The sequence below is a fragment of the Camelus dromedarius genome, chromosome 11, assembly GCF_036321535.1.
Source record: "Camelus dromedarius isolate mCamDro1 chromosome 11, mCamDro1.pat, whole genome shotgun sequence".
Taxonomy (NCBI): Eukaryota; Metazoa; Chordata; class Mammalia; order Artiodactyla; family Camelidae; genus Camelus; species Camelus dromedarius.
This window is the reverse complement of record NC_087446.1, coordinates 63271937-63293519: the sequence shown is the minus strand read 5'-3', so window position 1 is coordinate 63293519 and position 21583 is coordinate 63271937. Positions and strand designations below refer to the sequence as shown.

General features: G+C 51.8%; 1 protein-coding gene across 1 annotated transcript; it reads right to left on the bottom strand.

Moving 5' to 3' along the window:
* Positions 1–167: 167 nt before the first annotated feature.
* On the bottom strand, positions 168–17339 carry MYO1A (myosin IA). The gene is made up of 27 exons (XM_010990979.3): positions 17189–17339; positions 16966–17081; positions 16611–16705; positions 16334–16438; positions 16097–16143; positions 15905–15968; positions 15606–15704; positions 13506–13609; positions 13243–13390; positions 12655–12773; positions 12488–12574; positions 11079–11144; positions 10832–10936; positions 9501–9563; positions 9099–9299; positions 8706–8932; positions 8153–8353; positions 7796–7889; positions 7191–7340; positions 7012–7080; positions 6480–6554; positions 2653–2787; positions 1814–1920; positions 1324–1456; positions 1057–1209; positions 782–909; positions 168–510 (listed from the first exon to the last, which is right to left on the bottom strand). Exons 1-27 carry the CDS (start codon positions 17306–17308, stop codon positions 384–386), a joined length of 3138 nt encoding a protein of 1045 aa, XP_010989281.2. The 5' UTR covers positions 17309–17339; the 3' UTR covers positions 168–383.
* Positions 17340–21583: the final 4244 nt, after the last annotated feature.

Genomic DNA, 21583 nt, shown 5'->3' with positions numbered 1-21583 from the left:
TCAGCCGGTCAAGGAGCCCGGAGAAAATTTCCCTTCTCTTTCATTCTTATTATCTCCATTAGCTGGCTCCAAGGAGCCTGAGGAGAGGAAAGGGAGGCAGGCAGAGGGTCTAAGTACAAGCCAGTGAAAAGATGGGGGAACAGGAACTCATCCACACTGACCAAATCTTTGCCAAATCTCCTGTTTTATTAGTGGGCAAACAGGCTGAGGGTGGGAGGAAGCTAAGTTTGGAGGAAGGACTTGGAAACGTTTGGCAGAAGCAATGTCCTCTTCAGGGGATCTTCAATCTGTGAGCCCCTTCCCCATCAGAGGAGTTTGACACGAGATCCTCCCACAAAGGTGGGGGGGGTGCCTGTCCAGCAGGAAGAAACTGCTGCGCCTCCTCACTGCACAGTCACCTCCAGGCAACGACTCCCCTTCTTCTTGCAGCTCAGCTTACGTTTCCCACCACCCCCAGGGCCCTGGATGACCTTGACAGCCACACTGCTCTCCTTGAACCTCACTGAGAACCTGGAGGGGGACAGACAGAAAGGCAAAGCTAGTGCCCTCTTCCTCTCACCCCTTCTGTAGTTTCACGGTGGCTTCCCCTCCCCTCCTTGAGGCAAGTACGTTCCCCCACCAGCCCCCTATGTCAGAAGACTCAAGGCCCCAGAGAACTGGGGTGGCCCTGCCCTGACATTGTTCACTTCACTTTCTGCCTGCCCACATTTCCCCGGTCACAATGACCAACAGCTTGGTCCTCTGCCCCAGGCCATCCCTCACCCCCGGCTCGTGGCCTTACTCTTCAGTCACGGTGACTGGAAGCTGCCTCTGTGTGGCATCCAGCACAGCCCGGTACATCTTGGTAAGCAGTTCAACCACATGCTCACTGACCAGCAGGAAGTCCCCCTTGGAGCCCACTGATGATAACTTAGGGAGGGGAAAAATAGCAGGAGTGGATTCATTTTCTCTCCATCAGAGGCCCAGAGGGAGAGGTCTGGTCTCCACTCAGCCCCAGCCCCGTCATGCCCGCCGCCTTCTCCAGTCTGAGGCCCTGCCCCCACCCAGCTCTGATACCTCACTCAGATGCAAGCTAAAAAGCCCATCCTTGAAGCTGGTGACGGACACCCTGGCCACGCTATCCAGCGCAATGACAGTCTTGGGCTGGGAATTCTTGGTGTCTGTGATAATCACATGCCCCTTGGTCAGGAGGAGAATTCGAGAGGAAGTCTAGGGACAGAACAGGGAAGGGGAGGAAAGGTGGGGGTTAGTCCCCACCCTTCCAGCTACCTGGCCGAGGCTCTGGATCAGGCCTCGGGGAGGAGATGGGATGCAGGCCTTCACCTTGCCGTTGCCACGGTTGACCTTCATCACAGTCTCTGCCACCAGAACAGGCCCTTCCTCTCCACCCTTCAGCTGCTGTAGCTTAGGGTTTCTTTGCAGCCCAATGTAGTCACCGTAGAACGGAATAGGGACACTGAGGGCACACAGGAGGTAAGCAGTTGAGACAAGGGCTTGCACCTCCCTCTCTGAGTCCCCATCTCAGGCCTCCTGTGCCCTTCCCCCACCCTCCACCATATCCTGTCTCAGTGGTTCTCAGAACATGGTCTAGGACCAACACCAGCATCGCCTGAGACCTTGTTAGAAAGGAAAATTCTTAGGCCCCACCCCAGACCTGCTGAATCAGAAACTCTGAGGGTGTGCAGCAATCTGGCTGTTATCCAGCTGGCCAGGTGATGCTGATCACACTAAATGTAAGAGCCACTGCTCTAACCCACTGAGGGAAGCCTCTCTTCGGTCTGATGAAACTGCACAGGGTCAGGGAGGCCCTCACCTCTGGGGGTATGAAGCCTTCTTGCCCTTGAACAGCTCGCTGGCACAGAGCTTCTCCCTCAGGGTCTCTACCTGCTTTGGGGACAGCCGATCCCGGAACTTCTTGCACTGTGAGGAGATGAGGAAGAAGCTAAGGTCATGGAGGAAGAGGACAGGGCTGGGGAAGGAGATGGGGAGACCACCAACATGTGGAAGGAGAGGGGCAGAAACTAGAGAAGAAAAGAGACAAAGAGACAAGGACATGAGACTTCAGAGAGGGCAGGGACTGGAGGGGCACTGGGGAGGGGGAGGGGGACTAAGGGAAGCTGGAGGGCCGGATGGGATGGAAACAGTCAAATACAAGCCCCATGAGGGCTGTGTGCCCAGCACACAGCACAAGGCCTAGCCCCAGACAGGTGCTCAAAAGTATTTCCTAAACAGAAAGAACACCATGCAAAGTGAAATGAGCCAGACACAAAAGGACAAACGTGATATGATTTCACTTATATGAGGTACCTAGAATAGTCAAATTCATAGAGACAGAAAGTAGATTATAGGTTCTGGGGACAGGGGAACAGGGAGTTATTGCTTGATGTGTACAGAGTTTCAGTTTGGGGTGATGGAAAAAAAGCATGGAGATGGATGGTGGTGATGGTTGCACAACAGTGTGAGCGTGCTTAATGTCTCTGAACTGTAAACTTACAAGTGGTTAAAATGGTAAATTTTATGTTACCACAATTAAAAAAAAATTTAAGTGGAAGAGGGAGGCAGAAGAGGAAAATCAGAGGGAGGAGGGAAAAAAAAGACAAATGAGCAAGGAAGAGGCTGGGGGCCGGGAGAGGCTGCCCGTGCCCCGCTCACCTTCCATCGGTAGAAGAGCTTCTGGAGCTCGTGGTTGGCCGTGCTGAAGTACTTGTAAGGGGCAGCTGGCCATGTTTTGTCCAAGATACTGGTAGACGGCAAATTGTCCTTCAGCCGCAGTAGGAATTTCTGGGCCTGGATTGGGGGCAGGGGATCAGGAGTGGGATGATAAGAAAGACTTCCTGTCAGGCAAGCTCGCTCCCGGTCCCACCACTTCCAGGAGGAAGGCCTCCCACAGGGAGAAGCAAAAGGTGAGCTGAGGAGACAGAAGGGGGTCGCCTCCTGATCTTTCAGTGTGAACGCAGGCTTGAGGCTGGGCAGTAAGAGTGTGAAATGGGAGACAGAAGAGACAGGATTCCTTCCAGGTAGATACCTTCTACCAGGGTAGGGAGGTGGGAGGGGCCAAGATGAAAACTGGCTTCCATGTTTCACTCCTATAGCTTCCTTTCCCCTCAGCTCAGAATTGCCTGCAGATGGCAGCCCCACTGTCTGTGTTAGCGAGCGGTCAGTCAAGCCCAACACCTCAGCCTGGCATGCGAGGTCCCCTGCTTAGGGCACCCTCTGCGTCACCCTGGCACACCAACCAGACGGCGCCTTGCCCTGCCCCCCGCCCAGCCTCATCGCTCTGTGCCTCAGCTCATGCGCTCTCGGCTCCACCCTGCCAACCCCGGTTCCACCTATTTTGAGATGCAGCTCAAAGTCCTCCCAGATTCCCTGTGCCAGGGGTGTCTCTCCTTTCTTAGAAGCCCCACAGCAGGTTGTCTATACTTCTGTTTTTGTGCTACTGTTATTTGCATGGAAATCTTCTCCCTCTTCTGAACAGTGAGTCCTTGGGAGTCAGGATCCCAGGTCCTGAATTTTTTCACCATTCAGCAACGTTCCTGAGTGTGCCTGGCACTGTCCCAGGTACAGAGACACAGTGGTGAACAGAGTAAACAAAGTCTTTATTTTCATTAGTTTACATTCTACTAGGGGTGAAGAATGAGAGCGCCCACAAGGAAATAAACAGAGTGTAATCTCAGATAATTATATACGCTATGATGCAAAAGAGCAGGCCTGAGACAGGAACGAGTGGTAGCATATTTCAGACACAGAAAGCAAGCCAGTGTGACTGGACTAAAGTGTCCAAGAGGATATAAGATTAGAGAGTTGGGTGGACAGATCATGAAGGGCCTTGTAGGCTGTGGTAAGGACATTTGGTATGGCTTTTATTTGGAGTGAAATGGAACATCATTTGAGGGTTTTAGTGGAAGAGTGAGATAAAGTGACTTGTGATTTTTTAATTGTAATATTTTTAATTTTTAAAATTTAGTACAATTTACTTTCTTATTTTGGAATATTTGTTATTTGTGTAAAAGTTGAAAAAACATTACAACGAACATCTGTCTACCATATACTTCTCACCTAAACACACCAAACGATCATGTTAACATCTTGCCCTTTGTGCTCTCTCTCAACACACACGCACATATACAAATGCATATAAATATATAAATACACACTATACATACATTTGTACGAATCTTGGCCACCACGTCATCCTGAAGTAGGCTACAGTTATCATGACATTTTCCCCTAAAACTTAAGTGTGTATTACCCAAGAGCCAGGACATTCTCCTACACAATCACAATTCCATCACCACACCCAAGAAAATTAGCATTAATAGATATACTCATCCAACAGCAGTGTATAGGCAAATCTCTGCTAACGTCCTTTATAAACTTCTAAAAGTCCTCTTTAGCTTTGTTTTTATTTCTCCTGATCCTGGATCCAATCACGTTTCACACATGGCCTCTGTTTCATCTCCCTCAGTCTAGAACAAGGACTCTTTAAGTCTTTATAACCCGGGGAGCACCTAGCACCCTGTTTATTTATGGGACAGAATTATCGGAAGTATAGAAAATGATTTGAACACTTCCACATTTGGGGAATTTTTATGACAACTTTTTACTGAGACATTAGTTTAAAAAAACTAAACTAGAAAAAGGCAGAGCACACAGCGCACTGCGGTGACTCTCCAGGAACTGTCCGAGCTCTTTGCATCTTCCCCTACAAAGGCCCAGTGGGCGTGGTCTAGTCCCCCTGGGGTCCCTAGTCCTTGGCCTGGTTTGATTTAATTCAATAAACATCTCCCAGAATCCCCCATGTTCCAACTGATGCGGAGCTTCTGAGGGTTTTCTTTTTTGTTTGTTTTTTTTCTAGATCTAGAAAGTTCTACTTTTCTCTGTGCAGCCCTCCTGCCCCTAGGGCTACCCAGAGCCGTGGATGCCTTTGTTGCCCAGGCCTCTGTAGTGTGTGTAGGTGGTGGGACAGGGTGGAGGTGGGTTTCATAGGCAGTGGTTAAAATTCAAGGCAAATCGTTTGTATCCCAGCTCTACCACTTATCGGCTGTGGGACACCTACAAGTTATTCAGCCTCTCTGGGCCTTAGTTTTTACCAATAAAATAAGGGCCTACCTCAACAGGGTTGTTGAAAACATTAGAGTTAATGCTTGTAAAGAGCTTAGCACATAGCAAGTGTTCAAAAATAGTAGGTGTTAGCATTTGTTATAGGCAAGGCAATGGCAAACTAGGGACTAGTCAGAACCCTGGGGCAATTAATGCCCAGTGGGCCCCTGCATGCAGACTTCCAGAGTGCATATGATTTATAAACCCAATGGCTCCTAGGGTGACATTTAGCAATTGCCTGATAATATACAGGTGAAAGAAAAGGTGGAAGAGAGGTCACTCAGGAGATAAGAGCGGAGTCAGATTATGGGTCTCAGGTATGCAGCAAGAGAGCACACGCTCTGGGAAGGCAGGCAGAACGCTGGAGCCTGCCTGAGGAGAGCTCAGGCAACAGAAGAAGTCAAGGAAGATGGAGCTTCCCTGGGGAGGGGGAGGAGGACACAGCGAAGGCTCACGGAAGCAGTGAAGAGGCCCAGAGCCCCCATTCCTCCACTCGCCTCTCTGACAGCAGAGAGGAGCTCCAGCAAATGTGTCTCGTGTCTTTATGAGCATAGTTTGTCAGAGTCCAAACAACTGCTAGGAATCTGATCAGTCCAGGTCAGTTCTAATTCACCCCAGCCCTCTGTCCAGGCTCTCCCACCCTTCCTCCTTCTCTGTGGTCTTTCCCAGGTCCTCACCGGAAGTGCTGCTCTCTACTGTCTGGGTTCCCGGCGACACTCCCCAGAAGCGCCGCTGCTATCAGATACACGTCTCTAGGAATCACCCCCTCTGCCCCTGTTTTCCTCTCACTGGTAATTGTTTGAATGTCCAGGCCTGGTCCTGGCCTCTTCCTGCCCACCCTGACCTGAGTTCTCCAGAATTAAGATCCTTCCTGAGATTCAATTGCAGCCTGGCTGCTATAGTTTCAGAAGAGCTAGAAGGAAGATTCGATTCCTCCAGCTTCAGGCCCTAACCCTAAAATGGACCTTGGGAGGTTGGGTTAGTTAACCCTGTGTGTGTCCTCACTCTGCTTTTCAATGAGGCTCAGCCTTTTCAACTATAGTTAACCACCCAGAACCAGTGTCTCCACTGCCCTATTCACCACGGGCTAGTCGGTGGGTGTGCTGGGACCTTTTCCAGACACAAGGGTGCCTGCAGGGTCCACTCATGCCAAACAAAACGTGCTCTGATTCTGCCCCTGGGTCCTGATGTACTGCATCCTGCTCCCTGCAGGTTGCTGCCCCATCCCCTCTTCTCCTAGGACTTAAGAACCTGCAGACAGAGGAGGTTCTTGGGGAAAAGCTCCGAGTCACCTCTTCTTGAACCCCACATACCTCCTCTTCCAAACCTGTCCCTCCCTCCTCAGTGCCCCACTCCCACCCTCAACCCCTACCACTTACTATGCTCCTGTAGATGAAATTTGCCAAGGTGAGAGCAGCCCCTGACCGGAAGTATTTTCTGTAATTCTTGCGGGCCTGGCAGGAACATACAAGAAAGGAGCCAAAGTAAAGATAGACAGTTATCTGGAAGCTAGAAGACAAACCTAGAAGAAGTTCTACTATTTGTCAACCACACAAAGAATAGATTAAGATAAAGAGCTGAGGTTAAAGCTGGAGGGAGCGGGTAAAGTCAGACAAGCTGGCAACGAGGAAGACAGCTAAAGCAGAAGGCAGAGCTCTGCTGCCAAGGCAGAGACACGGCCAGGTGTATGTTCAGATCTCTCCAACATACATCCACTCCCAGACACGCACGGAGCAGACCCAGAAACACACCCAGACACAGACAAACCTTCACACAGAGGTGTGTCCTAGGTGCGGGCAGGACTCACTCTCTGCTGCGGTCCCCTCCAACCCCCAGCAGCTGGATCAGGAGGACCCATGTGGGGGAAGGACCCACGTGTGGGGAGGAAGCCCCTCTCCCCTTCCCCATTACCTTCCACCCTCTCACAAAAGCCTGGATCAACAATGCTGAGGCCTTCATCTTTTCATAGCGCTTCCTTTGCTGCAGAACACAATGGGCCTGTTAGAAAGCCTCCCGCTCCTGAACCACCTCTCCCACTTCCCACTCTCCTATTAGAGTGAGGCAGGTGGGACTTTGGGGGCAACTGGTACCATATTGCCCCGAAACCAGGAGGAAATGAGGATCTGGCTCTTGCGCATCAGCTGGTAGTGGATGCGGCAGCGCCAGCCCCGGTACATCTTCTGTATGAGCGTGGCCAGCTGCTGGAGTCGGAGGCGCCTCTGCTCTTCCAGGTAGAAAAGCTGTGGAGAGGTGGAAGGAGGGACGGAGAGGCTGGCCTGGGGGAACCCTACAGCACCAAAAGCTTCCCAACCAGTGTTTTATTTGATCATTCCTTTGTCCTCTTACTTTATTCCTTTATTCATTCATTTATCTAATAAGCATCTACTAATCTCTAACTTTTTAGCAGGAACTGTACTATGACTTGGAAACTCAGACACCCTGACCCTCAAGGAGTCCTGCTTCAGGCAGAGGCACACAGACGAGCAATGCAAGCACACCCAACTTCAGGGCTCCGGGCAGGCTAGGAACCCAAGGACTCAGTCCCCAGGGATAAAGTCCCAGCAGAGAGGACTTCCTCATCCACTAGCCACTCCAGGTCACAGAAGCTCCCCTCCCCGCCGCCTCTCACTCAGGCGGGCTCTCCAACTCTTCCACCCTCCAGTCCCACCAAACATAAGGGCACTCTCCAACTCACAGCCTTGGGGCTTCTGATGAAGATCTTCGTCTTCCCAAAGGCCCGCTCCTCTGAGGACATGCTCAGGTCCCCCAGGACCTTCTCGACCCCCTCCCTACAGGAGCAGGTGGGGAAAGCTGCCGAGGGGCATCCCAGGGGAGGGTCCCCTTCCACCTCTCCCCTACCCCCTTTCACCCTGGGAGGAGAGTTCAGGGCTCAAACAGACTTGGGAGCCTCCGAAAAGTAACCATTCAATTCACCTCCCCAAGCATCCATTCACTGAGCTTCAGTGACGTGCAAGGCAATGCCTGGTCTCTTCCCCGACAGAGTCTCCCTGCACTGCCCCGCTCTGCTCCCCAGTCTCCCACTGAATCTTACCGCTCTCCACCATTCCAGCGAGGCCACGTGCTCCGGCTCAGCAGTCGGTACCTTTCCAGGAAGGCCCCGTAGGCCTGGCGGTAGGCGTAGCCTGCCCGTCGCACTCGCACATTCTCCAGCAGCCCTAGGTACCGAGCCTGGACGGCCACCAGCTCCGAGGAGAACTGAGCTCGCCGCTGATGCTCGTTGGGCTTTATACACCTGGCGGGAGGCGGGGCAAAGTCCCGGCTGCAGGAGCTTCACCCTTGCCTGTGTCGCCCAACCTGGTCTCGACACCCTGTTCTGCACACATTCCCCTTAGCTGAAAATCTTCAGAAGAAGCGGACACACCAGCCCTCCCAATTTCACTCAGTACAGCATGGGCCCTACCTGACCATGACGCTCTCCCTGCTATAGGACTCTCAGCTCCTCAGCTGGCTCTGTTTCCCATGTGGCAAGGGCCTCTGGCACCCTTATTCCAGACACCGCCCCACGTGGACATGTTCTACAGTGCATGGACCCCGCACATGTCATCACTTATACAGCACGTTCCCCGGTGGGCCCAGCGTGTCACCTGATGTAGTTGGGGTTCTTGGAGTACAGGTTCTTCATTAGAATGGCCACAGAACTCTTGAACTGGGCCCCAGCAGTTGGAGGGCGTTTGAGAGATGCCTGCTTGGGGTCACCCTCAGGAAACAAGGACCGAAGGAGGGGGTGCCGGGCCTTCCACATGGCCTGGGACAAGTCCCGGAACAGCAGGTCGTTGTTCTTGTCGATGAAGCTGTTCACGTTGTAGGTCACCTGTAGAGAAATAGTACTTGGTCTGGGAGCCCCGACCTTGTCCAGTATTTGACCCTCCCAGTCTCCCTGTGAAGTATTCCAGCTCTCATCTACCCCCAGCTCCTCTCCCCTTGTCTTCAGCCCGGGCCCGGGCCCTAGCCTTGACCCTCCAGCCCTGTCGTATCACCTTGCCGGCGTAGTGGCAGATGCGGAAGCAGCGGAGGCCCATGCTGTGGTCATACTGGCGCTGGGCGTTCTGGGTGACTTTGCTCTCATAGTGCTCATGCTTGGAGAAGAGCTGGTTCAGCTTCGCTAGGAAGGTGGAGTCACTGACCACCCCAGGCCGCAGGCACTCCTCGTCCAGCATGGCCAGGATGCCTCGCTGATTCTGGCCAGGGGAACAAGATGAGCCCAGCCTGGACCTGGTCCTCCAGGACGTCCACATCCTCACTGCCACCCCTCTGCCCCCACTGCATCCTTCGCCCTCTTTACCATCGTTATCAAGTGGGGTGGGAGGGAGGGAGACAGGTGAAGAAAGTGCAGGCAGTCTGGAAGGGGAGGTCCCCGAGATAAGAGAGCGATAACTCACATGCTCAATGAGGTCACAGATAATGCCATTATCGAAGTAGTCCACCTTCGTCCACGGTATGCCCTGGGAGGGAGACGCGACAACTTACATGGAGCAGGCCTGCAGGCAGCAGAGCTCCTGCCAACTGAAGGGCCAGACCGCTCAGGCTCAGGCCATTCCCAGGTGTGGTGGGGGAACACAAGCCTTTCTCTCCCTCCGCCCCCGCAGGTCTGTAGGGAATGCGAAATGGAATTAAGTAAAATTGCCCCCCCCACTTCATCCCCCAAATAACTTCCCCAACTGGTTAAATGAACGACGATGTCCTTACAATCCCATGTAGCTGAAGAAAGGCATCTTTACGACTGATACAGAAAGGTCTCTTGTTAACTGATGGAAGCAAGCTGTACGACAGAGTGTGTTCACTGCTACTGGAATAAATTTTGTGGGAAAATATATTTACAGATTGGCTTGACTACACATAAAAGACCTCTGGAAGGAGGCCGACCTCAGTTGCCTCCAGATGGGAAGGAGAACTAGGAGGCTGGGGCGGGGTGGGACGGAGACCTTTCTGTATACACCTTTTTAAGCCTTTTGAATCTTGAAGCATGGAATGTATTATCTATTTGATAATTTAAATTTTTAAAATAAAAACATACAAAACAACTGGAAAAACTTTTCCACACATTGTGATCACACTGCCTGAAATTCTGCCACAGTCATTTCCAGAGAGTGCACAGGGAACGTCCCTGGGAGGGTTTTGTATGAGTAAAGCCTCAGCCATTCACACTTCGGAGGGAATCAGCTCAATCAGAGAGCTCTTCTAGCACTTGGCCAGAGAAAACAGGAGTGTTCGCTGACCAGGGGAAGGAGTGCGCAAATTCTGAGCCATGGGGCACTTCTGGGTGCTACAAGGAGGGGTGGCAGCATTAGCCTGGGCCCAGAGGAGACAGAGGATTCGGAGATGTCCGAGAAGGGCACAGAAAGGGCTGCAGTAGGGTGCCAAGCCCAGGAGAAATGTCCCTTCTAAATTTGGCTAAATCTGCCCTAGGCCAAGCACAGCTGTCACTTCACTCTTGTCAGGACTCTCCCAGACCCGCACCCGCCCCTGACACCCTTCCATCAATCTGCCCCCTTCCTCGCCTGGCCTGGAGTGGGAGGATGGGGACCTGGCGATGGAGAGCAGAAAATTAGGGCTTCTCGACGATACTGTGAAGTCCAGCTGTGCAAAGGAAATTTTTTGTTCTTGGTGTTCCCCCCTGGGGACAACTGAGAGGCAACTGTGATGCAGGAGAGAGACCTGGCACGCGCCTGGAAGCCATCTGAGAGACGGAAGCAGGGGAGGCTCCGCTCACCTCTCTCTTATACTCCTCTTGCTCCTCTTTCAGCGTCAGCTCTATGAACACCTGCTGAAGCTTCTCATTGCAGTAGTTGATCACAAACTGCTCAAAGCTGTTATCCTGGGGGGAAAGGGTACACAGGTCAGCGAGAAGCCAGCTCAGCCCAAGACCCTCCCTCGCCCTCAGCCCGGCCTCCCCTCTCTGAGCCTGTCACCCCTGAGCCTCGGGACGCAGGGTGCCAAGGCCGCTGAAGCTCTCTCACCTCCAATATTTCAAAGCCGTAGATATCTAGGACCCCCATGACCTTCTTCTTCTCCCCAGTGTCCACCTAAAGAGGAGGAAAAGATAAATCTGAGGACCAGCCCTCTGCACGCCAGGCCAGGCCCTTCTGGGATGGATGTGAGTGGCTTCAGACAGAACTCAGGAGAGCGTGACCAGGCTGGCAAGGAGTTGGCATGATTTTCTCCTTCCTCCTCTGTAAATATGCTGAAGGACGAAAAGGGAGGAAAGGTCGAAAAGGAAGATGCAAATAGTTCCCAGGACTGTGCTCCCTTGGTACAAAGTAGAAAGACAGAAGATCTTCTCAGGAAAATAACCATTCCTTGTATTTGTAGAGTGTTTTACAAAAAATATTGTGTTCTAATTGCTTTACTCCTTATCATAGCCCTATAAGGTATGATCATTCCCATTTTATAGATGAAAAAAAATCAGATTCCAAAAGGGCTAAACACTTACCCAAATCTAGGTTCAAATCCCGTTTTGCCCTGCTGTCTTCCAGTAATAGCTTCTAAATTGATGGCATTTTCCGATACATAATTTCTTTTAAATAGCTCCATTTTGATCTAACTTACATGCCACAAAATTTACCCTTTAAAGGTATACAATTCAATTGTGGGTTTTTTAGTATATTCAAAAGGTGTACAACCATCACCACCACTTAATTCCAGAGCATTTTCATCATCCCAAAATGAAATCTTGTACCTATCCCCATGAGCAGCCACTCCCCATTCCCCTCTCCTAACCACTGACCTGCTTCCCATGCCTATGGATTTGCCTGTTCTGAACATTTCATACGAATGGAATCCTACAAAATGTGACCTTTTGTGTCTGGCTTCTTTTATACAACGTTTCCAAGGTTCATCCATGTTGCGCGCGTATCAGTACTTCATTCCTTTCTGTGGCCATATTATTTCCCGTTGAATGGATAGACGACATTTTGTTTATCCATTTATCAGCAGATGAACATCTGGGTTGTTTCCACTTTTTGGCTATTATGAATAATGCTTCTAAGAACGTTCGTGCACAGGTTTTTATGTGGGCATCTCTTTCTAATTCTCTTGGCTATATACCCAGGAGTGGACCTGTTGGGTTATATGGTAACCTCGTACATAGTTTTATCTGGTCCTCACTAAACCATGTGAAACAGGTAGGCATTAGTGCCTAATTTTCAAATCGGGAAACTGAGGCTCAGAATCTTTGTGAAACTGAAAGGCCAGACAGCGGTAAGTAGGGGATCCAGACAGTTGTAATAAAAAACTAGAGATGTTTCCAAAAACAACACAAGATCCTCCTTACTGTGTTCACATCTCAGAATCCGAGGTATGGGGCCGGTGGCCAGGACAAGAAAGGCGGGGCCGGCAGGAGGGATGAAGGAGGAGGGCAGTCTCTCACCTTGATACTCTCGTTGATCCGAGTCACTATCCAGTTGAAAAGGCGGCTGTAGATGTTCTTAGCCAGAGCATCACGAGCGTACTGGGCCTGCAGGGCAGAGGCGGCTGGTTAGCGAGGCAGCCGCGGAGCACGCTCAGAAATCACCCCCCTCCCACAGGGCCCCTTACCTGGATGACGCTCAGTGCAGTGACCACCTTTTCTTTGGCTGTCTCCATGGTCCTTGAGCACAAAGCTCTCTCTAATTCTACTGAATTCAAACCCACCAATTCCCCAATCTCCTGAACACCTGGAGTGATGAGGAAACACAACACGGCCTAAGGGAGGGCTTTCTCCTAGGGGAAGGACGGAGGGAGGGAGGGAGGGCTGATAAGTGTTCCTGGGTCTTGTTGGGGAAGTCCTTGCAGCCAATTCAGGACATGGCCCGGGAGAAATCTGGGGAGGAGGAGGAGAGAAGGGAGCTCTTGACTTATGGCGTGCATTATCAACTTTAATATGAGAATCTCCTGAAATAGGGGTAATTGTTTCCATTTTTGCAAAGAATTCACTAAGACTCAGAAAGGTCCTAGAATCTAGGTCTACCAAATGTCAAAACTTCATCTCAGTATGCCTCAGAGGGAGTTCCAAATGGGGAAGAACTCATGAACGAGCAGAGGGGGACTGAATCAGAGTGAAGTCGACTACACTGGAGCTGGTGGAAGAACAGAAATCGTAGCAGGAGATTCGGGGAGCAGGCTGGGAGCTGGCTGGGTGCAGACCTCTGCCGTCACGGATGCCGCTTGCTGGTACCCCATTGGCCTGGAACTCATCTGCCAGTTCCACGTTCCCCAGCTTCAGCACCATGGCCGTCACCTCTAGCACCTGCCGGAACTCCTCCTCGGAGAACCCAATCACGATCATCGCACTCTTGGGGAGAGAAAAGAAGTCCGAAGCTGAACTGTGGTGCCAGTCCAATGCCTTCCTTCTCAGAGCCAGAGCCTGGACTCTGGGCACGGCCTCAGGGCCCAGCCTGGGCACCCACCTGGAGGGCCTTGAAGTTAGAGGCGTCATCCATGCCATCTACCCTGGGCGCTTCCCGGTTCAGGTAGGTATAGCCACTCGAGTCCCGCTCAAGCTTCAAGGCCTCTGAGAGGGCCAGAGTGAGGGAAGAGGGTTAGTACACAGATGCTCTCAAGTCCTCCAACCTAGACCCTCACAGCCCTTGCCCTAGGTTGGCTCGTTCATTTATTCAAAGGAGCCATTTTTGTTTTAAGTTCTGCCCCCGCCTCTTTTGTTTGGGACCTCTAATACCTAGGATGACAGACCACATCTTAAAGTGGTGTTTAAGGTTTGGGTGCTCATAATGGTTGAGATTTTCCTCAACTTTTATGAACGAAAAGCCTCATTCTACTCTTCTCCCCACCTTCAGGGTTCTAAACGATAAAAACAAATAAGCGAGCCCTCTGTCCTCCTCAGGTCTCGTGGCTCCGGAAGGACGAAGGTGAGGAAGGAAGGTGAGCACGCATCCCCCCCACCCCAGCCTCAGCCCCTCACCCTCGGCCCAGGGTGGCGCATTCATTGCTCATCCACAGAGAACAGACACAGTGGCAGGTGCTACAGTCCCCAACCCTGACCCTCTTCTGGAAAGTCTTCTCTGGCGCTGTGGGGCTGAGCCCAGTGGCTTTCTTACGCTCTCCTATGGAGCATCTCTACCCCAGACCACATCACACGGGCTAGCCTTTGTTTTTTTCTGTCCCTCCTACAAATGAACAACTTGTGTTTCTCATCTTTGCATTCTGTGTGCCTGGCTGGCATGCAGGAACTTTTTTCTTTTTAAGAAATGAATCGAGGGAATGGTCAAAGCTGCTACCCTGAGATGGGAAGGAGTGGGTTAATCATGGAGCTTGAGGGATGTCAGTTATCTGTTATTCAAATGACCTGAGAATCAGGGCCTGTCCCTTAAACTCCAGTTTGATGGCAGCTTCCCCTGAGGCATAAATTTTGAAACAAGAGCCTGCTAAAGAGGGGTTTCTGGATGGAGAATGATTCCAAAAGGCCCTGGGATGATGACACCAGGGAGGCTCCACCCAGACTCAATATAAGCCAGTGGGTGACAGAATCAGCCAGAGCAAGACATTAGTGTTTATGACTCAGACAGATTGAATGCAAGCAAGATTACCAAGCCAGGAGGGAGGATGAGACCTGCGGGAACTCTTGAACCTTAGAGATCTCCAAGAGGGAAAGAAGATAGGCAAAAGTCCAACAAAAAATAACCGGAAACCAAAGGGACCACAGGTTCTTGGGTCCAGACACCCACAATGCCCACAGCTAGAGCCAGGGTTGGAAGGGGAAACTCTGGCAAGGCCTTAAGTTCCATCAGATCTTGCAGTATTGCCCACACAGAGCCACCTCAGGCCCATCCAGCCTCCAGGCTGGGATGGTGTCTTCCCCAGGACAAGGCAAGGCACTCCACGCCATCTGCTCCTATAGCCAACTGCACGGGTCTACTGGCACTGATCACACCGTGTTGTGATGTTGCTGTCCACGTATCTGCCATCCCCAGAAGACTATAAATTCTTCAAGGACAAAGTCCATGTCTTAGTCATATCTGTATCCTTAGAAGCTAGCACAACATTCAATCACAGTAGGTGCTCAAGAGATGTTTGATGAATGAGCAAGTGGAACCTCCACAGAACCGTCTAAGAGCAAATCAGGGACAAGGTCCTGGGTGAGGCAGACATAGCCCCAGGACAACGTCAACTAGAGCTCACTGAAACTTCTTGAAAACTCATAATACCCTGCCTGATTTCCTGCTGAGCTATCCAATAAAGTCCCTTGAATTGAAGATAGGGAAGGATGGAAGATGGAAATAAGTGTTCTATCTTTGAAGCCAGCTTGGGAAAAGAACCCAGGCAGGACAGAGGAATAAGAGCAAGGAAGAGGCAAGAAGGCTTATTCCTAGCAATAAAACCTCAGAAAAGGAAGAGAACACAGAGGTCAAGGGATCTGTTGCTAACAATGGGCGGATGAGGTTCAGGGTGAGGACTGAGGGAAGAGGGCTGCAGGGATCCAGAGGGGCCCGGGGTTCCGGGGGTTTCACGGAGGCTGAGATGCTCTGCCAGGGTCGGGGGCAGGCACCTACTCAGTAGCTGAGCATCCGCTCCAGCCAGGAGCTGATAGAAGATGTGGAAGTTCCTTTCTCCTTCAAGCTGCTTCACCACTCGGGATTTCTCCAGCAGATCTGGCAGAGATTTCAAAAATAACGTTCTGAGGACCTGCGGGACAGCGCAGCTTCCCCCTAATCCTGCCTCGTCCCCGGTGTGTGCAGTGGTTGGGAAGGCTGGCAGCCTCACGTTCCTCCCGCCTACAGCAGCAGATGAGCAGAAAGGGGCGCCGTGGGGCAGATGGGAGAGGAGGTGAGTGGGATGGGGAGGCACGTACAGTTTGTGATGTCACCACCGAGGGGGGATCCCTTGAAGTCAAACTCAATATCCATGTATTTGCCCTTCAGAGACCAGAGAGAGAGACTTTGCTTCCTCCTCGCCTCATCACCCTGTTCAGGGGGGATCTGTACCACACTCCTCCCCCCCACGCCCCCGCCCTCTCCTCCCAGGCCTGGAGACGTTCACTCACGAATCTAGAGGAGTTGTTGTTGCGAATGGTCTTGGCATTGCCAAAAGCTGCAGAGACGAGGGGAGGGGAAGTGAGGTGGCTGAGGGGCGAAGAGGGACTCCAGGCAAGGGGAAGGGGGAAGTTCCTCCGGTCCTCATGCCAATCTCAGATTTTTCAGGCTGAACGAGAACAGCGGTTTGGGGAACACGGGCAGTAGGGTGGGGTGGGGGTGTTGGGGGCAGAGCCTGGACTTCTTACCCTCCAGCACTGGGTTTGACTGAAGCAGTTGCTCCTTCACGGAGTTCACCTGCTCCCCTTTCCCACAGACGGCCGCCACATAAGACATCACTAGCTTACTAGCCTCTGCAAGAGAAACCCTCACGTGGATCCCCACCAAGCCCTTAACCGCCCTCACTCCGGCACCTCACACCACTCGGAGTCAGAAAAACTGGGAAGGAACTTCAGGAGGTGGGCTGAGGGCAGGACTGGGCCTGGCTTGGAAAGAGACCAGGGGGTAGTGCCAGCGGCGCCTCACCCGTCTTCCCGGCTCCACTTTCGCCCGTGATGAGGATACACTGGTCTCGGTCCTGGTCCCTCAGTGACTGGTACGCCACGTTTGCCAGTGCATAGCTTTCGGGGAGGAAGTGGGTGATGGCTACTGCGGGGCCAGTCCGGACACCACTTTTCACCGGGCCCCGAGCCCCAAGATTCATTCACCCTCCCCACTTGGACCAGACCCAGGCAAGCGACAGGCCTAGGAAGGGGCCTCCAGAGGACCAAGGGAAAAAGGGGAGCTGGAGAACCTTCTTCATGAGAAAAGAGAGAGGAAATTAGGGTGTCTCATCATAGCAAGCTGGGGCCTGTCACCTGCCCTTAGTCCCGCAACTCACATATGGGGCTTCAGCTCGTAGAAGGTATAGTCCTGGTACTTGGCAATGAACTCCGGGCCATAGATGGACAGCTCCTGGTAGGGATTCACTGAGACCAACACGTTCCCAATGTAGGTCTGGAGCCAGGGAAGGAGACAAGGGAGTGAGCAAGGGTGGGGGCTGGGTGAGGCACGTGAACTCCCTGGCCACACACCCACAGTCAGGGGCACCCCTATGCACTCACGTAAATCTCCTTGTTTTCATAGCGCAGTTGGAGGTTCTTGAGCAGAGACTCCTCCTCCAGGGGTTCCAGGAGTACAAGGTCCTCCACCCCAATGGAACTTTCCAGGAAAGCCATGTCCATAGGAGCTACTGATCCTGGAATTAGTTTGTTGATGTCTGCTCAGCTTTAGGGGTAACTGTTGGCAGGGAGGAAGGCAGAAGGATCTAAGAGAGCCTTTATCTCCCCCAAGTCTGGGCCCTATAGACAACCTCCAGCCTGGGAGAGGCCTCCAGACCAGCCCAGGCTAACTGCGGGAGGCTGCAGAAACTCCACCGCGGGCAGGCGGGGGAGTCCTCTGCTCCCTGATTAGGGTTGGTGGGGGTGGAGCATGGGTGGGACAGGACCGCCTGCTTCCGACCACCAGGGTAGAGAAGGCACCCAGCAGGCAGTGACTGGGGAGCATTCTTGTGCTTGCAGGAGAGGGGGCTGGGGGAGGAGAGCGAAAGTAAGCTTCATGCCACAGCCAGGCACCGAAAGCTCCCTCCTCCTGCACTGAGGCCTGGCTGGGGTCCAGACTCCCTGACTACTTGTCCCCAGTTCTCCTTCTCAACTCCCAACCTCTCACTGCCCGTTTCAGTCACCTAATCCCGCATACCCATTTCAAAAGTTCTTCCAAAGTCTTTCCTCCTTTCTCGTTGTTACAGTGAGATTCATTTTTGAACAGGGACTGGACAAGGTGATGAGTTAGAGGACAGAGGCGGGCGTTCCTCCATAGAATGTTGGAATACCCCCAAAGAAAATGAAAATGAGGTTTGTTTCCCCAACAAGCGAGTAGCTGTCAGGACCTCTGGATGTGTCTACACTTCTGTCCCTATTTCTCTATTTCAGCTTTTACACCCATGCCTATAACCTTCTGGCAAGGACTTTGCCCCAGGGGGACACACCCAGCGTTTCAGTGGCTGGTGGGAATGGGCGAGGAGGAGCAGAATTAGGGGGGCAGGGAACACTGCGGGGCTCAGCCCCCACGCAGCAGGCACGTGACAGGTGCTCCCTGAGGAGGAAGCCCAGCCCTCCTCGGCTCCCCTGTGGGACTGAGCAGGCAGGGTCACCTGGTGTAGGACAGAACTGTTAGTACAATGGTCAGTGCCACTCCCTAGCAGGAATAGAAGAGCCACATCCTCCTCTCCTGCGCAGAACCTGAGTGGGGGAAGGGAGGGAAGCAGAAGAGAAAGCGGAGCAAGGGCGCACAGGCTTCCTTCTCCCTTCACTCTGCCTTCTCCAAGCTCCAGGAGACGAGAGCCCTCGTCACTTCCTGTAAGCGCACAGCTGAGGGAGCAGTAAGAGCACTAATAGCAGTCTCCTGCAAACCACAGAAGCCACAGGAGTAGCTGCTGCGGGCAGGCAGGCTCTCAACACTTCACACGCACTAGTTAATTTCACGCTCACACTATCCCCATGAAGTAGGTACTATTATCATCCCACATCTTCCAGATTTTAAACAAACAAACAAAGTTATTTTTAAATAATTTGACAGGAAAGGGTGAGAAGCAGAAGCAGGGGGCTTGGAGAAGGCATCTTCTTTGGATTTAGACTTGAGGGGAATGGGATTGGCTGGAGGTGGGGAAGGGGAGAAAAAACAGCCCCCACCTGGGGCACCAAAAACTGTGAAAAGAGGAGCAGAGGCGGGTCAAGGCAGGACTCACCCAACACTGGAACTAGGGTGTAACTTCAGTGTCCCTTGGAGAACAGTGGATGAAATCCAAATTTGACAGGAAGGCAGCATAAGGAGTCCCAGGCCCCAAGGGTGAGAGGTGTCCTTGTTAACAGGAGCTGTCCATGGTGTTGGGGAAGAGAGGGAAGAGACTGCCCTCCTCTTGCCAGTGTCCAGGCTTCTGACCTTCCTCTGTGCTGCCTCCTCCAGCCAGGGCTCCCTGTACCAGTCAAGCCAGGAGAGGCCAGAGACGGCTGCTCAGCACAAAGTCCGAGGCTGTTCCCGCTGAGGGTGTGGCTCACTTAACCCTTCAAAGGCCTGAAGCCCCAAAAGGGAGATGCTCAGTTACATGAGAAAGCTCCCTCTAGGTAGGAAAGTGCATCTGGCTGGACTTGGCCAAGGGGTTCAAGAAGAGCTCTTGCTCCATTGCCCCCAAAATTTGGAAATGAGAGTAGAAGGAGCAGACTTTATAGCCAAGGAAAAGCTTCTTCAAGAAGTCAGGAACTTTGCCAAGGAGGAAGGTAGGCTGGGGTGTCTTTCAAGCAAAGAAATAGTACCTCCCTCAAACCTACCCTTCTTATCTTTTTGGGATTCAGAGGGTGTTAATGACATTACTTGGGAGAACTAAGTGGACAAAACCCTGAAATTTCCATTTCCCTCCCTCCATGAATCAGACCCCATCATACAGATCCCGAGACTAAAGTTAGTGGTAACACCTGACATTTGTTTCATTCATTTTCATAGAACTCCCACCTGTACCATCTCACTGGATCACACCACCCCGTGAGGTAGGCAGTGCAGAATCACTCCATTAAAAAGGAAAATTAGAAGCAAGCACTGAGGTTCAGAGTGGTGACACAACGAGCCCATAGTTCCACAGACAGTACGTGACAGAACCAAAAACAAAATGCAGCTCCCTGCTCCTAAGTCAGCCCAAGGTTCCAGCCCACGTCCTAGTATCTCCCAGGTTAATCCTTCTGTGCTAGAAAACTGAGTAAGACCCTAGGCTGCTGTTTCCTGAGCACTAGCCCAGCTAGAAATGGTTGCCTCTGATAGATAAGAAGCTTATGAAATTCTGTTTTCCAGGGGACCCCCTCAACCACGCAGGGAAATTCCTAAAGAGCAGGCTCCCTCTTCCCAGCATCCTCCCTCCAAGGTATGCACAAAGAGCAAATCAGGTCATTACAAACACTTAGCTGAAGGCAGACTTGATTGTCCAACTCCCAGCCACGGCTGCTTGGTTCAAGGTCTAAACTCTATTGCTCTCGCAGAAGCACTCTGCATAAGCCTGGCCCATCAGCAGTTCCATTACCAACCTGCCCTTACATAATTTATTGATCTACTATATGTATTTGAAGGGCGGAAGGGCAAGGAAAAGGTGGGGGGAAGCTGAGTGGAAGTGCCATCAGCATACAATCCCACGTACAGGAAGAGCAGCACCACAGCGGCAGAGGCAGAAAGGACTGAAGACCCCTTACTTTGCAGTGGAGGGAACAGACCCGGAGTGAGAAACCACTTTCTCAGGATCACACCACTGCAGACCTGGCAGAGCTGGGACCAGCACCCAGGTCTCCTGTTTTCCAGGCCAGGAATCTGCAGCTGCCTACAACTGGGGTTGTATCTGTGTCCACTCGTTCTCATTTACTGAGTGCCTCCTGTGTGCTCACATGAGAGAAGTGACTCTAAAATGGGACGGTGACCTCAAGCTTAGGAACAGTGGCATGAACATCACAGCTGGGGGCCGAGTGTCCTGGTTTGTCTGAGACTGGAGATGGGTTCTCTGGACGTGGGAATTGGAGTGCTGAAACTAGGAAAGTTCCGGGCAAACTGGGATGAACGGAACACTCTAAATTAACAAGATATAAAATATACATCCAGCTCAGCTGGGATTTCAAGACCTGTCAAGAGCGTTCCCAGGCTTGGGGGGAGGCACAGGGGACGCGGGATGTGATCTCCTGCTTCCCAGGCAACACAGAAGCAGCTGGAGCTCACTGGTCTCCCTCCAGCCTGAGGGCCCTTCCTTCTCCCATTAAGATTTCTAGTCTGTGTAATGGGCACGAGGGAAATCTTTGGGGGTGATGGAAATGTTCTGTGTTGTGACTGTGGTGGTGATTTCACAACTGTCTCTGTCAAAACTCAGCAAAATTTAAAACTGGTGAATTTTACTGTATTGTATAATTTAAAAATTATACTACAATAAATCTGGTGAAGAACTCGAAGCAGCAGCAGCAGCAGCAGCAATTCTAAACCTTTTAGTGCTAATTTCTGCGAGTTGGGAGGGCTGCAATCTGCCCTCGCACTCATTGGTCCAATACACTCATTAGTCCTCCCAGGACTTTCTATTCACTTTTAAAAAGATGTTTCACAATAAAAACTCGGAAGTTTTCAGGTACAGTGGAGAAGATATTTGGTGGTAGATCTTTCTGACTCTCACAAATTATCTGGTGTCAATCAGTAGCAACACTGATCAAGCCCAGCTGACCCTTGAACAACATGGGTTTGAACTCCCTGGTCCATCTATATTCAGATGTTTCAAAAAATACATACCGCTGCTACACGACCTGGGGGTGGCTGAATCTGCAGGTGCAGAACTGCACCTACAGGGGGGCTCCAACTGTAAAGTTAGAGGCAGATCTACTGCATGGAGGGTCAGCACCACTAACCCTCCCCACCCCGGCATTGTTTGATGAGTCAGCTGTACTTAT

Bases quoted from the DNA above. Each gene is read 5' to 3' on its own strand.
- MYO1A (XM_010990979.3), bottom strand. From the start codon at position 17,308: ATGGACATGGCTTTCCTGGAAAGTTCCATTGGGGTGGAGGACCTTGTA. The intron at 12,774-13,242 runs GTCTGCACCCAG...TCATCACTCCAG, and splicing joins CGGCATCCGTGACGGCAGAG to GTGTTCAGGAGATTGGGGAA. The intron at 8,933-9,098 runs GTGATACGACAG...ATTTCTCTACAG, and splicing joins TCTGCCACTACGCCGGCAAG to GTGACCTACAACGTGAACAG.